The 13,268-nt window shown below is 42.4% G+C and overlaps 1 protein-coding gene across 1 annotated transcript; it reads right to left on the bottom strand.

Moving 5' to 3' along the window:
* Positions 1–714: 714 nt before the first annotated feature.
* Positions 715–1,965, bottom strand: slc35g2b (solute carrier family 35 member G2b). The gene has a single exon (XM_060920727.1). The coding sequence runs from the start codon at positions 1,963–1,965 to the stop codon at positions 715–717; it is 1,251 nt and encodes a 416-aa protein (XP_060776710.1).
* Between the last annotated feature and the right edge of the window lie 11,303 nt (positions 1,966–13,268).

The following is a 13,268-nucleotide window of genomic DNA, read 5'->3' as shown; positions in this document are numbered from 1 at the left end:
TCTGTAAAAGCAATACCAAAGCCTAAGAAATGACCCTTTCCTCCAGCTCAATCAACAACATCCCCTGATTTATTCCTCACCTTCTCTCACCCAAGGACTGCACTGATTGCTGATTTCTTTGGCCAGTGTCAGCAAGGAAGGATCAATGGTGGTTAAAGCATCAGCCATTTTTTTTTTGTTCTCATTGCCTTTTGAAACAGGCAGGAAAATCCTCTTAATCCTTTTTAGATCCATTATTTTACACAAGAAGGAAGGAAGGAAGGGATCCTATTTGAAGAACGTCAACTGCTTTGATCAAATGGACAAACACGGATAGAGATAGCAAATTTGTTGATCCCAAGGGAAATTGTAGAACATGTGAAAGTGTCTTAAAGAAACCATGTGAAAATTGAAAACAGAACAAAAATCAATGCCATCACAGCAAGACACCATGGATCTTTTTTTTTTTATTTCACATATCAACACTTAGCAAAGACAGGATGTCATTGGCATTCTTTCAACAACACTATACAAAATAAACAGAATATTAAGACATTCATCGATTGCACATTTAGGGTGCCTGAGGAAGCGGGGTGTCTGGGGAAACACTGTTATATACACACACACACACACACACACACACACACACACACACACACACACAGCCTTACACACTGTCACACATCCACATACTGTACAAACAAACATACAAACACAGATACGTCAGTGGCATTCTCATTTGATTGGCGAATCCAAGATCTCCTGGTAATCCTGTCGAATGGCCCGCCCCACCCAGTAAAGCTTGAGGCCCGTGAGAACAAACACACTGATCATGATGACCAATGCGCCAAAGATGTCGTAAGCAGATGGCACCATGTGCAGCACGACGAGCTGCAGGAACATGGCCACAACAATCTCCAGGTGCTGCACGGTGCTCACTAGAGCAGGGTGGAACTTGTTCAGGGCATAGTAAACCCCGAGAAATGCCACGGTGGAGCAGATGCAGATGCCAATCAGGTAGCCCCATGTCTCGCCATCTAAAGGGATAATGGGCTCCTGCATGGCAAACATGGTGGATGCTCCCCACACGGTTCCCGTCCAGCCAAAGGTGAACAGCGCCGTCCACATGCTGACTCGCTCCTTGATGGCGCGGTACACGATCATCGAGAGGGCAGCTGTGAGCCCGGCCATCACCGTCATGGTGTAGCCGAATGCCTCCTTCCAGAAACCCAGGGGTGATTTCTCCTCATCGGCGATGTTAGGGATCATGACCAGGCAGAGCCCGAAGAGACTGCCAACTACCGTGACTATATCCGTGTATCCGAGGCGCTCGTCCAGAAGCAGGAAGGCCAAAATGGCGCTGAAGACCGTCGTCGTGGCTCTCCACATGACAGTCCCGTTGCTAGGTGGGACGATAGCGAATGACGTGTAGGCACACGTGATGGAAATGACATTGCAAACCCCATAGAAGAAGAGCCGCAAACGGTAGCCCTTAGGACCAAATGGGGCTTCCTTGTTGTACAAGACCACTAATATGGACAACACTTGAATGACAGAGCGGATGAAAATGAGCTCTAAGGAGGGCACTTTGGAGCGATCGGCCGCGAGCCGTGTGATCAGAGCTACACACCCGTGAGCCACCGCAGCGCCGAACAGCGCTCCCCAGGTGACCCGTGATGCTAAAACAGAGGCCTCACCAAAACTAGCCAGCTGACCACCTACTCCTTTATCCTTCTGCTCTCCTGATGATTTGGGACGCACATCCATAGTTCCAAAGAAAGTCCTCCCGTGGCCAGAGTCCGTCACCAGCCTCTTGCTGGGGTTGTTTTCCATAAAGGAGCCAAAGTCCTCAAAGGAGGGTGCATCATCATAGCCCTCATCCCCTGGCTGGGGGAAGTGTGTGGCATATTTTACTGTGACTGTATTCGGGTGTATTTTGACGCGTTTCTTGGCGCCATACTGCTGACTACTTGAGGACGGATCCATATTTCTTAGCTCAGGTAAGTAACTGTAAAACAAGCAAAACAAAGGTTGCTTAGTGATCTTATTCTTGATATCAATTCTGAAAATGCATCACTTAAAAATGTGCACGAGATGGAATTACTGTATATGCATGATATTGTACCAAGGTAAATTTTGGACCAGGTCTTGAAGTTTTAACTATTAAGAAGATGAAAACTATGAGGGGAAGCCATGGCCTAATGGTTCGAGAAACAGCTTTGGGAACAAAAGGTCGCTGGTTTTATTCCCTGGACCAGCTAAGTGCCCTTGACCAAGGCACCTAACCCCTAGCTGTGGTGGCATACCTTGTGTCTGATTAGCCAAAGAAAAACCGATGATGCGATTAGTAGTTCGGGTGGGAGCCTGGCCAAAACTAAGATGAAAAGTGAATACAACTGAATGAGCATAAAAGCCAGGTCACATGAAACAAGCAGAATAGAATGTAAACCAGTAATCTGGATTGGGATTAAAATCTGCTCTGGGCGTGGCCTAAACTGGAGAACAAGTCAGGAAAGTAATGGTTAATTGTTTCTTTGTGCAAAATTCATTTACATGACCCACAAAATTGCAAAACGTGGAACCATGAACCAATAGAACAAGAAAAGGTTTTGCACTTTCTTCTTTCAATAAAAAACAAAACAAAATGGAAGGATGATTAAGTTAAATTATTCATTTGTGTTTCGAATGAGCTTTTGCGTCACTGTTTGCGTCACTGTTGCTTGTAGTACTTTTACAAAAAGAAATGAGCTAGCCAACTAACATCACCACGTTCCCTCTCAAATCACATTACATCAGTCCCGCTTCATTTTTAACCACTTTCCATATTAATCTTCCAACCTTTCAAAGATCTGGAAAGTTCTTGAAAAGCGATCAGATCTTTTTAGTTGCTGTCCTAAGGCTAGTAATCATCACACACTAATGACATTTCCATTTTACAAAACTCCATTTATTCTCCCAGATGACTGAGTCTGCAGGCATTAAAATATCATCAATTTCAACTACAGCACGATTAAATTCTTGAATCTTGAATGATTGGATTAATTTTAACATAAACTTAACAGCGTAGTGGTTAGCGCTGTCGCCTCACAGCAAGAAGGTCCTGGGTTCGAGCCCCGGGGCCGGCGAGGGCCTTTCTGTGTGGAGTTTGCATGTTCTCTCCGTGTCCGCGTGGGTTTCCTCCGGGTGCTCCGGTTTCCCCCACAGTCCAAAGACATGCAGGTTAGGTTAACTGGTGACTCTAAATTGACCGTAGGTGTGAATGTGAGTGTGAATGGTTGTCTGTGTCTATGTGTCAGCCCTGTGATGACCTGGCGACTTGTCCAGGGTGTACCCCGCCTTTCGCCCGTAGTCAGCTGGGATAGGCTCCAGCTTGCCTGCGACCCTGTAGAAGGATAAAGCGGCTAGAGATAATGAGATGAGATGAGACTTAACAGCAGCTGTGATAGTAGGGCTGACCGTAAGGCAAATCAAGTCAAGTCAAAGTCCTTTCCACACCAAGACCTGGTCTTCCCAGGCAGTCTCCTGTCCTAGTACTAACCAGGCCCTTAAGGTGCACTGGATGGCACCGACCTCTGTTTCAATAGTCCTCAGCCTCTCGCCTATACAGGTAGGGTTACAGTGCGGGGCTAGTCCTCTGGTAACTACGGGAGTTTGACTCCCCACTTGCATCTGTATTGCAGCGTGCCTTGCCAGACGGCAGTAGGTACCATTTTTATGATGGTCTTTGGTATGACCCGACCACGAGTAGAACTTGCAATCTCCCAATCAAGAGGAGGACACACCATCCACTAGGCCAGTTTGCGGTACTAAGGCAAATCACAGGTTCATATTCACGCTCTTGTTCTCATAGCTACTTTATCATTTTAGATTTTACAGTGCTGAGCGTAAATGAGTACACCCCCTTTGAAAAATAACATTTTAAACAATATCTCAACGAACACAAACAATTTCCAAAATGTTGACAAGACAAAGTTTAATATAACATCTGTTTAACTTATAACGTGAAAGTAAGGTTAATAATATAACTTAGATTACACATTTTTTCAGTTTTACTCAAATTAGGGTGGTGCAAAAATGAGTACACCCCACAACAAAAACTACTACAGTACATCTAGTACTTTGTATGGCCTCCATGATTTTTAATGACAGCACCAAGTCTTCTAGGCATGGAATGAACAAGTTGGCGACATTTTGCAACATCAATCTTTTTCCATTCTTCAACAATGACCTCTTTTAGTGACTGGATGCTGGATGGAGAGTGATGCTCAACATGTCTCTTCAGAATTCCCCATAGGTGTTCGATTGGGTTCAGATCAGGAGACATACTTGGCCACTGAATCACTTTCACCCTGTTCTTCTTCAGAAATCCAACAGTGCCCTTAGATGTGTGTTTAGTCATGTTGGAAAAGTGCACAGTGATCAAGGGCACGGAGTGATGGCAGCATCTTCTCTTTCAGTATAGAGCAATACATCTGTGAATTCATGATGCCATCAATGAAATGCAGCTCCCCGACACCAGCAGCACTCATGCAGCCCCACATAAGGACACTGCCACCACCATGTTTCACTGTAGGCACCAGGCATTTTTCTTTATATTCCTCACATTTGCGACGCCATACAATTTTGAAGCCATCAGTTCCAAAAACATTTATCTTGGTCTCATCACTCCAGAGTATCGAGTCCCAGTAGTCTTCATCTTTGTCAGCATGGGCTCTGGCAAACTCTAGGCGGGCTTTTTTGTGCTTGGGCTTTAGGAGAGGCTTCTTTCGTGGACGGCATCCATGCATGCCATTCCTCTGCAGTGTACGCCGTATTGTGTCACAGGAAATAGTCACCCCAGTTTGGCTTTCTACTTCTTTAGATAACTGCAGTGAACTTGCATGCCGATTTTCTTCAACCCTTCTCATCAGAAGACGCTCCTGTTGAGGTGTTAACTTCCGTGGATGACCTGGACGTCTCTGTGAGATGGTTGCAGTTCCATCTTTCTTCAATTTTTGTACCACTTTTGCTACAGTATTCTGACTGATAAGTAAAGCTTTGCTGATCTTCTTGTAGCCTTCACCTTTGTGGTGGAAAGAAATTATTTTCTTTGGGGAATTCTGAAGAGACAAGTTGAGCATCACTCTCCATCCAGCATCCAGTCACTAAAAAAAGTCATTGTTGAAGAATGGAAAAAGATTGATGTTGCAAAATGTCGCCAACTTGTTCATTCCATGCCTAGAAGACTTGGTGCAGTCATTAAAAATCATGGAGGCCATACAAAGTACTAGATGTAGTAGTTTTTGTTGTGGGGTGTACTCATTTCAGCACCACCCTAATTTGAGTAAAACTGAAAAATGTGTAATCTAAGTTATATTATTAGCCTTACTTTCCCGTTATAAGTTAAACAGATGTTATATTAAACTTTGTCTTGTCAACATTTTGGAAATTGTTTGTGTTCATTGAGATATTGTTTAAAATGTTACTTTTCAAACGGGGTGCACTCATTTACGCTGAGCACTGTATATCAATATCTTTCACACACACAAGGTTTACATTTATTTATTTTTCCCTTTTCATATACTACCTCAATATGCACACTCAACTCTGCAGTTTATGTTTGTGTCTGCACTTTATGCTGTGTGTAGTTTACTGTCTGCAGTGTTACACTCGCACTCTTGCACTTCATGTTGTATAGTAGATTGTAGTCCTGTGATGTTTAATGCTGCACCACGGTCCTGGAGAAACGTGGTTTCGTTTTAACTGTGTACTGTACCAACCGTATATGGTTGAAATGACAAATAAAAAAGCCTTGAGCCTTGACCTTATAATAACAACTCATACACAGGGACTCGTATTTTGGGTGCTCACCATAATACAGGACTAATACTAAACAAATAAAAAAAAAGCGTTATTTGACGATGAAGAACACACTGATATGGTGCAGTTTTCTATAAGTGAACATACCGTATATTTAACACATATGGAAGGAGTCTCCAGCAGGCTTGTAGTACTCGAGTCTGACTTGTGCCCTAATTTTAAGGACTCGTGACTTGACTCGGACTCTTGCATTAACTGCATCTGGACTCATAAATTGGAGACGAGGACTCGGATTTTTTCTTTATTTTTTGTAACATGCCATAATTATTTGGCATAAGATATTTATCTCATCTAATCTCATTATCTCTAGCTTTCTTTATCCTGTCCTACAGGGTCGCAGGCAAGCTGGAGCCTATCCCAGCTGACTACGGGCGAAAGGCGGGGTACACCCTGGACAAGTCGCCAGGTCATCACAGGGCTGACACATAGACACAGACAACCATTCACACTCACATTCACACCTACGGTCAATTTAGAGTCACCAGTTAACCTAACCTGCATGTCTTTGGACTGTGGGGGAAACCGGAGCACCCGGAGGAAACCCACGCGGACACGGGGAGAACGTGCAAACTCCGCACAGAAAGGCCCTCGCCGGCCACGGGGCTCAAACCCGGACCTTCTTGCTGTGAGGTGACAGCGCTAACCACTACACCACCGTGCCGCCCTCATAAGATATTTATATCTACATTAATTTTTGTACTAATTTCGGACAAGTGTGTCGCACCTGTGCGCCTTGGCGCGTGTATCAGATAGACTCTCAGGCGTGCTCCAGACAGCGCGCGCATCAAGCAGACTCTCATGCGCACCGTAAACGACTCGCACCTGCACAGGATTAAGGCGCAATCAGCGCGCCTATATAAAAACTGTGAAAACACACTTATTTTGTGAAGTATTGAGCTGCGTTGCTGACACATTACCGAGCCTTATTTTGTTGTTTGGTTTCCTGATCCCTGATTTCCCGTTTCTCGTCTTTGATTCTGTCAAGTCTATGATAGCCTGTTTGTGCCTCGCTTGACCTATTGCCTGTTTCACCGTTTTACGATTTTGCCTGCCATTCTGGATTGTTTACATTCTTCATTCGTATTAATAAACACACCTTCTGCATGCACATCCATCTTCCAACCATCTCTGACAGAATACTTCACACTCCCTGACAAAGAGAAGCACATTCACCTGTTCATACGTCATATTCAGGAACAAACTCATGTTAATGGCACTGAAACAGCCACCGTCAAATGGTGCGGTTGGAGTCTTGGACTTGACTCGGATCAATAGTGGGCTTGACTCGGACTCGACTCAAAATTTTCTTTAATGACTTGGACTTGGGGGCGGCACGGTGGTGTAGTGGTTAGCGCTGTCGCCTCACAGCAAGAAGGTCCGGGTTCGAGCCCTGTGGTCGGCGAGGGCCTTTCTGTGCGGAGTTTGCATGTTCTCCCCGTGTCCGTGTGGGTTTCCTCTGGGTGCTCCGGTTTCCCCCACAGTCCAAAGACATGCAGGTTAGGTTAACTGGTGACTCTAAATTGACCGTAGGTGTGAATGTGAATGGTTGTCTGTGTCTATGTGTCAGCCCTGTGATGACCTGGCGACTTGTCCAGGGTGTACCCCGCCTTTCGCCTGTAGTCAGCTGGGATAGGCTCCAGCTTGCCTGCGACCCTGTAGAACAGGATAAAGCGGCTAGAGATAATGAGATGAGATGAGACTTGGACTTGACTTGGAATTGAACACTGGGAACTCGAGACTGGACTCAGACTCGAGGTTTAGTGACTCGACTACAACTCTGGTCTCTAGTGTCAGCACTTTGTAACAGTCAGTTTTATATAAGACTAATGACACAGGTGAGTCTTTGTGCTTCATGGTTTCATGGTGTAACATCACAAGCTGCATTTGAAGGGCTTATTTTCAAAACAAAACTAAAAGAGTGCTTTTTTTGAGCACTAAAGCATTAACTTAACCAAAAATCTTGTTGTCCACCCTAATAAATAAGTGTTATGATCAAAACTGCTTAGGCCCTGCTCACACTACAGGTCACAATGGGTTTGCGAATACTTGGCGATGAAAAATTGGTAGCATCTCCACCAATTATGCGATGCACGGCGAATGTTCTCTGAGTTTCATGAGTTGTTTTTTGGTATGTCTCCGCCTTGTGAGTGGCCAAAAACATCATGAAAAAGTTCAATGCATGCACTGAAATTTGGTGGCGGTGTTTTCATTGGCAAACTAAGTGGCGAATACTTGCCGATGGGTTTGGGAATACCTCCCGAAGCTCGGGGAAACACCACCACCAGATGCTTCAATTTTGGGGGGCTTTTTTCACCTTTATTGGATAGGACAGTGCAGAGACAGGAAATGAGCGGGAGAGAGAGACGGGGAGGGATCGAGAAATGACCTCGGGTCGGAATCAAACCCAGGTCCCCGGATTTATGGCATGGCGCCCCATTCACCTGAGCCACGACGCCCCCAGATGCCTCATTTTTATCACAAAGCATCGCGAACTGTAGTGTGACCGTAGCCGATCTCAATATTAGGAGCTGATGTAAAATTGATTTGATTTCCAAAATCTCCAAAGTGGGCGGCACAGTGGTGTAGTGGTTAGCGCTGTCGCCTCACAGCAAGAAGGTCCGGGTTCGAGCCCCGTGGCCGGCGAGGGCCTTTCTGTGTGGAGTTTGCATGTTCTCCCTGTGTCCGCGTGGGTTTCCTCCGGGTGCTCCGGTTTCCCCCACAGTCCAAAGACATGCAGGTTAGGTTAACTGGTGACTCTAAATTGACCGTAGGTGTGAATGTGAGTGTGAATGGTTGTCTGTGTCTATGTGTCAGCCCTGTGATGACCTGGCGACTTGTCCAGGGTGTACCCCGCCTTTCGCCCGTAGTCAGCTGGGATAGGCTCCAGCTTGCCTGCGACCCTGTAGAAGGATAAAGTGGCTAGAGATAATGAGATGAGATGAGATGAGATGAGATGAGATGAGAAATCTCCAAAGTCACAGCAACTATCAGGTTCAAAACTCACTAGGTCCTTCAGCCAATAGAGTCTGTTCTGGTAAGTCACGTGCCCACATGTCACTGCAGAGTTTGTTTCAGAAATCATAGTAATATTGAGTATGGAAATGACAATATTTAATCATTGTGTCCTTAAATGTGTCTTACAAAACGTAATTTTTGTACCTTTACTATTTTTAACATTAAATACAGTGTCTTGCAAAAGAATTCATCCCCCTTTGTGTTTATCCTGTTTTATTGCATAACAAGCTGGAATTAAAATTGATTTTTGGAGGATTGGCACCATCTGATTTACACAACATGCTTACAACTTTAAAGGTGAAAATTGTTGTTTTATTGTGACACAAACATCCCTCCAAAGTCAATACTTTGTAGAGCCACCTTTTGCTGCAATTACAGCTGCAAGTCTCTTGGGGTATGTCTCTATTAGCTTAGCACATCTAGCCACTGGGATTTTTGCCCATTCCTCATGGCAAAACTGCTCCAACTCCTTCAAGTTAGATGGGTTGCGTTGGTGTACAGCAATCTTCAAGTTATGCCACAGATTCTCAATTGGATTGAGGTCTGGGCTTTGACGAGGCCATTCCAAGACATTTAAATGTTTCCATTTAAACCACTCCAGTGTAGCTTTAGCAGTATGTTTAGGGTCATTGTCCTGCTGGAACATCTTCATCCCAGTTTCAAACCTCTGGCTGACTCAAACAGGTTTTTCTCCAGAATTGCTCTGTATTTAGTGCCATCCATCTTTCATTCATTCCACATGGCGTTTCTCATGATGGCCAAAAAGATCAATTTTAGTCTCATTTGAACAGAGAATCTTCTTTCATGTGTTTGGGGAGTCTGCCACATGCTGTTGGGCGAACTCCAAATGTGATTTCTTCAGCAATGGGTTTTTTTCTGGCCACTCTTCCATAAAGCCCCGTTCTGTGGAATGTATGGCTTAAAGTGGTCCTATGGACAGATACTCCCATCTCCGCTGTGGATCTTTGCAGCTCCTTCAGTGTTACCTTTGGTGTCTTTGTTGCATCTCTGATTAATGCCGTCCTTGCCCGGTCTGTGAGTTTTGGTGGGCGGCCTTCTCTTGTCCGGTTTGTAGTGGTGACATATTCTTTCCATTTTGCTATAATGGATTTAATGGTGCTCCGTGGGATATTCAAAGTTTGGGATATTTTTTATAACCCAACCCTGATCTATACTTCTCCACAACTTTGTCTCTGACCTGTTTGGAGGCTCCTTGGTTTTCATGTTGCTTCCTTAGTCATGTTGCAGAGTCAGGGTCCTTCCAGAACAGGTTGATTTATACGGACATCATGTGACCGATCATGTGACACTTTGATTGCACACAGGTGGATCTTAATCAGCTAATTATGTGGCTTATGAAGTGAATTGGTTGGACCAGCTCTTATTTAGGGGTTTCATATGAAAGGGGTGAATACTGATGCACACTCCAGATGTCTTTTTTTTCATTTTAATTATAGTTTGTGTCACAGTAAAACAACAATGTGCACCTTTAAAGTGGTAGACATGCTGTGTAAATCAAATGGTGCCAACCCTCCAAAAATCCATTTTAATTCCAGCTTGTAATGCGATAAAACAGGACAAACACCAAGGGGGATGAATACTTTTGGAAGACACTGTAAATCAATTTTAATGTTAATGCAGCGCTGACTAACAGACCACACGTTATCCTGGATTGCTAGAATCTGGCACCTGTGATACTGATACAGGCCGATTCATTGATACTAGCTGGGTTTCCATTGCAGTTTTGAGCAAAATAGGAGTGATATTTTAAAAATTGTGGCAAAACACAGTTGCGAATGGTCTCGCAAGAGCTCTTAGAGAACACTCTTTTTTCAGAAAGGTAGCGTTTCCTTTTCATTTGCTCTTCATGTCATGTTGTGAAAAATGTGATTCCATTTCAATTTTGCAAAGTATTGCTTTTTTGAATTATCTGGAAAACCACTTCAGGCAATTGTAAAAAAATATATATTTTTTTTAAATATTTGAATTGCAAGACAATTTACAGTGTCTTGCAAAAGACCGGGCAAGGAGAGCTTTATTTTATTTTATTTTTTAAATGTACACTTTTCCATTACTCTTTTTTTTTAAGTTTGCAGTTTCAAATTACGCATTAAACAGGTTAATTAATGGAAACACGGCGATACACAGTCACTACCCTGTTCCACATTCCCATTACTGTCAGAAATAGGGCTACAGTAGGAGTCAATTTCTGCCCCCAAGGTACAATCTACACTAATGTACCCCCTCGGGCTCACTATCGGACCTCAAGGTAACTTTGTGTACCTTTTCAGGGCCAAAAAAGGTACGTATATATTCCTAAGCAATATATATTATCGTAAATAGCACCGGTGAGGAAGCTGTCATGACAGCTGCTCTGACCACACTTTCTTTCTTTCTTTCTTTCTTTCTTTCTTTCTTTCTTTCTTTCTTTCTTTCTTTCTTTCGTTCTTGCTTTTTTTTTTTAGTTATTCAGCTGGTTATTTTATTTATTCAATATGGCAACAATGATTAGATTTGATAGAAATACCCTTATTTATATTGGTCTACGATCTACTTACATACCGCTGTATATTCTGTATATATTCTATCCACATTCACTGGATATGAGCAATCACGCACTCTGATTGGCTACTCTACTCCGAGGATATCAGCTCATATACCGTGAGTAGAGAAAAACAAAATGGCGGAGAGCGTTGCTGAACCAACCAAGGGTGAAATAAAAGCTCTACTCGTAAACGAAACCCCAAAAATACAAAAAAAAGCAACAAAATACAGAATAACAGTATTTGATGGTAAGAACGTCTCTTTTTTTTATTTTTCAAGCATTATTATTATTATTATTATTATTATTATTATTATTATTATTATTATTGCATTTTTCACAAATTGCTCCTGTCATTTCGCCGGTTTGTTTACATTCTAAGCGGAAATGATTTTGTCGGACGTTTTGTATAAAGTTTTTATTTATCGAATTTGCAAAAGATAAAAATAAAAATGCTCTGTTTATCAAAATCCAGTGAATGTGGATAGAATAAAACAGTTATTCCACTCAATCCCGTCGTACACGGATTATAGACAACTCGGTGCTACGTGCCTCATTGGCTATCAGCTCATGTACGACTCGATTTCATAGAATAACTGTTAAATATTCTGCAGAGTATTGTATTCAAATTTTATTTTTATTCTATTTATTATATTCTATTTTACTCTTTTTCCCCCCTAGCTATACACAACTACTTCTGGAGAATTGCACTAAGCATTTCACTATATATGATTGTATATGTGATAAATAAAATTTTAATTTGATATAAAGGATACAAATACCGTAAGTACCTTAGAGGGTACTGCCCCAGTGATAAGCCCTTGTACCCTCTAAGGTACCATAATTAACAGTTATTCCATGAAATCGAGTCGTACATGAGCTGAGAGCCGACAAGGCGCGTAGCACCGAGTCGGCTATAAGCCGTGTACGACAAGATTGAGTGGAATAACTGTTTTATTCTATCCACATTCATTGGATTTTGAGAAACAGAGCATTTTTAATTTTATTTTTTGCAAATTCGATAAATAAAAACTTTATACAAAATGTCTGACAAAATCATTTCCACTTAGAATGTAAACGAACTGGCGAAATGACAGGAGCAATTTGTGAAAAATGCGATAATAATAATTATTGAAAAATAAAAAGAGATATGTTCTTCCCATCAAATACTTTTATTCCATAAATAGCAACTTTTATTCCAGTTGCTTTTTTGGGGGTCTTCTTCTTCTTTAGGGTTTTTTCAACTTAATGGTGCATTACCACCATCTGGAGTGTGGAACAGGAGATATTTGGGGGGGGGGGGGGGGTATATTCTTTGAGCTATTTCTATTTCTTTTAAATACTTGCTAACAATTTTTGGGGTTTTGTTTTTGAGTAGAGTTTTTATTTCATCCTCGGTTGGTTCAGCAACACGCGCCGCCATTTTGTTTTTCTCTACTCATGGTATATGAGCTGATATCCTAGTAGTAGAGTAGCCAATCAGAGCGCACGATTGCTCATATCCAGTGAATGTGGATAGAATAATGTGCTTTATTTTCTGAGAGTGGTTATTAGAGTGCCTTTCTAAGAAATTATACACGGGCGTTACATTGAGTGCTTTAAGATTTGAACACTATAACATTTTCTCACCCATCATTTTGAAAACATCTCATCTCATTTTAGTTATATGAATGCCAATCAGGTCCACCTTAGGACAAATATCGAAACTAAATGATTCGACTACATTTACATTTTTCTCTGATTGTACTAAAGTGGATGTTTGGAAATAAGCCTTTCAATTTTTTCCCTTATTACCTTCCAGAGAGAGAAAAAGAGAGACTGGATGTTTGTAGCTGCTATAATGTTAGTGACTTGTGTTTCGGATGTTCCACAA

Source organism: Neoarius graeffei, chromosome 5 (assembly GCF_027579695.1).
Source record: "Neoarius graeffei isolate fNeoGra1 chromosome 5, fNeoGra1.pri, whole genome shotgun sequence".
Classification (NCBI taxonomy): Eukaryota; Metazoa; Chordata; class Actinopteri; order Siluriformes; family Ariidae; genus Neoarius; species Neoarius graeffei.
This window is presented reverse-complemented; position numbering and strand designations above follow the sequence as displayed.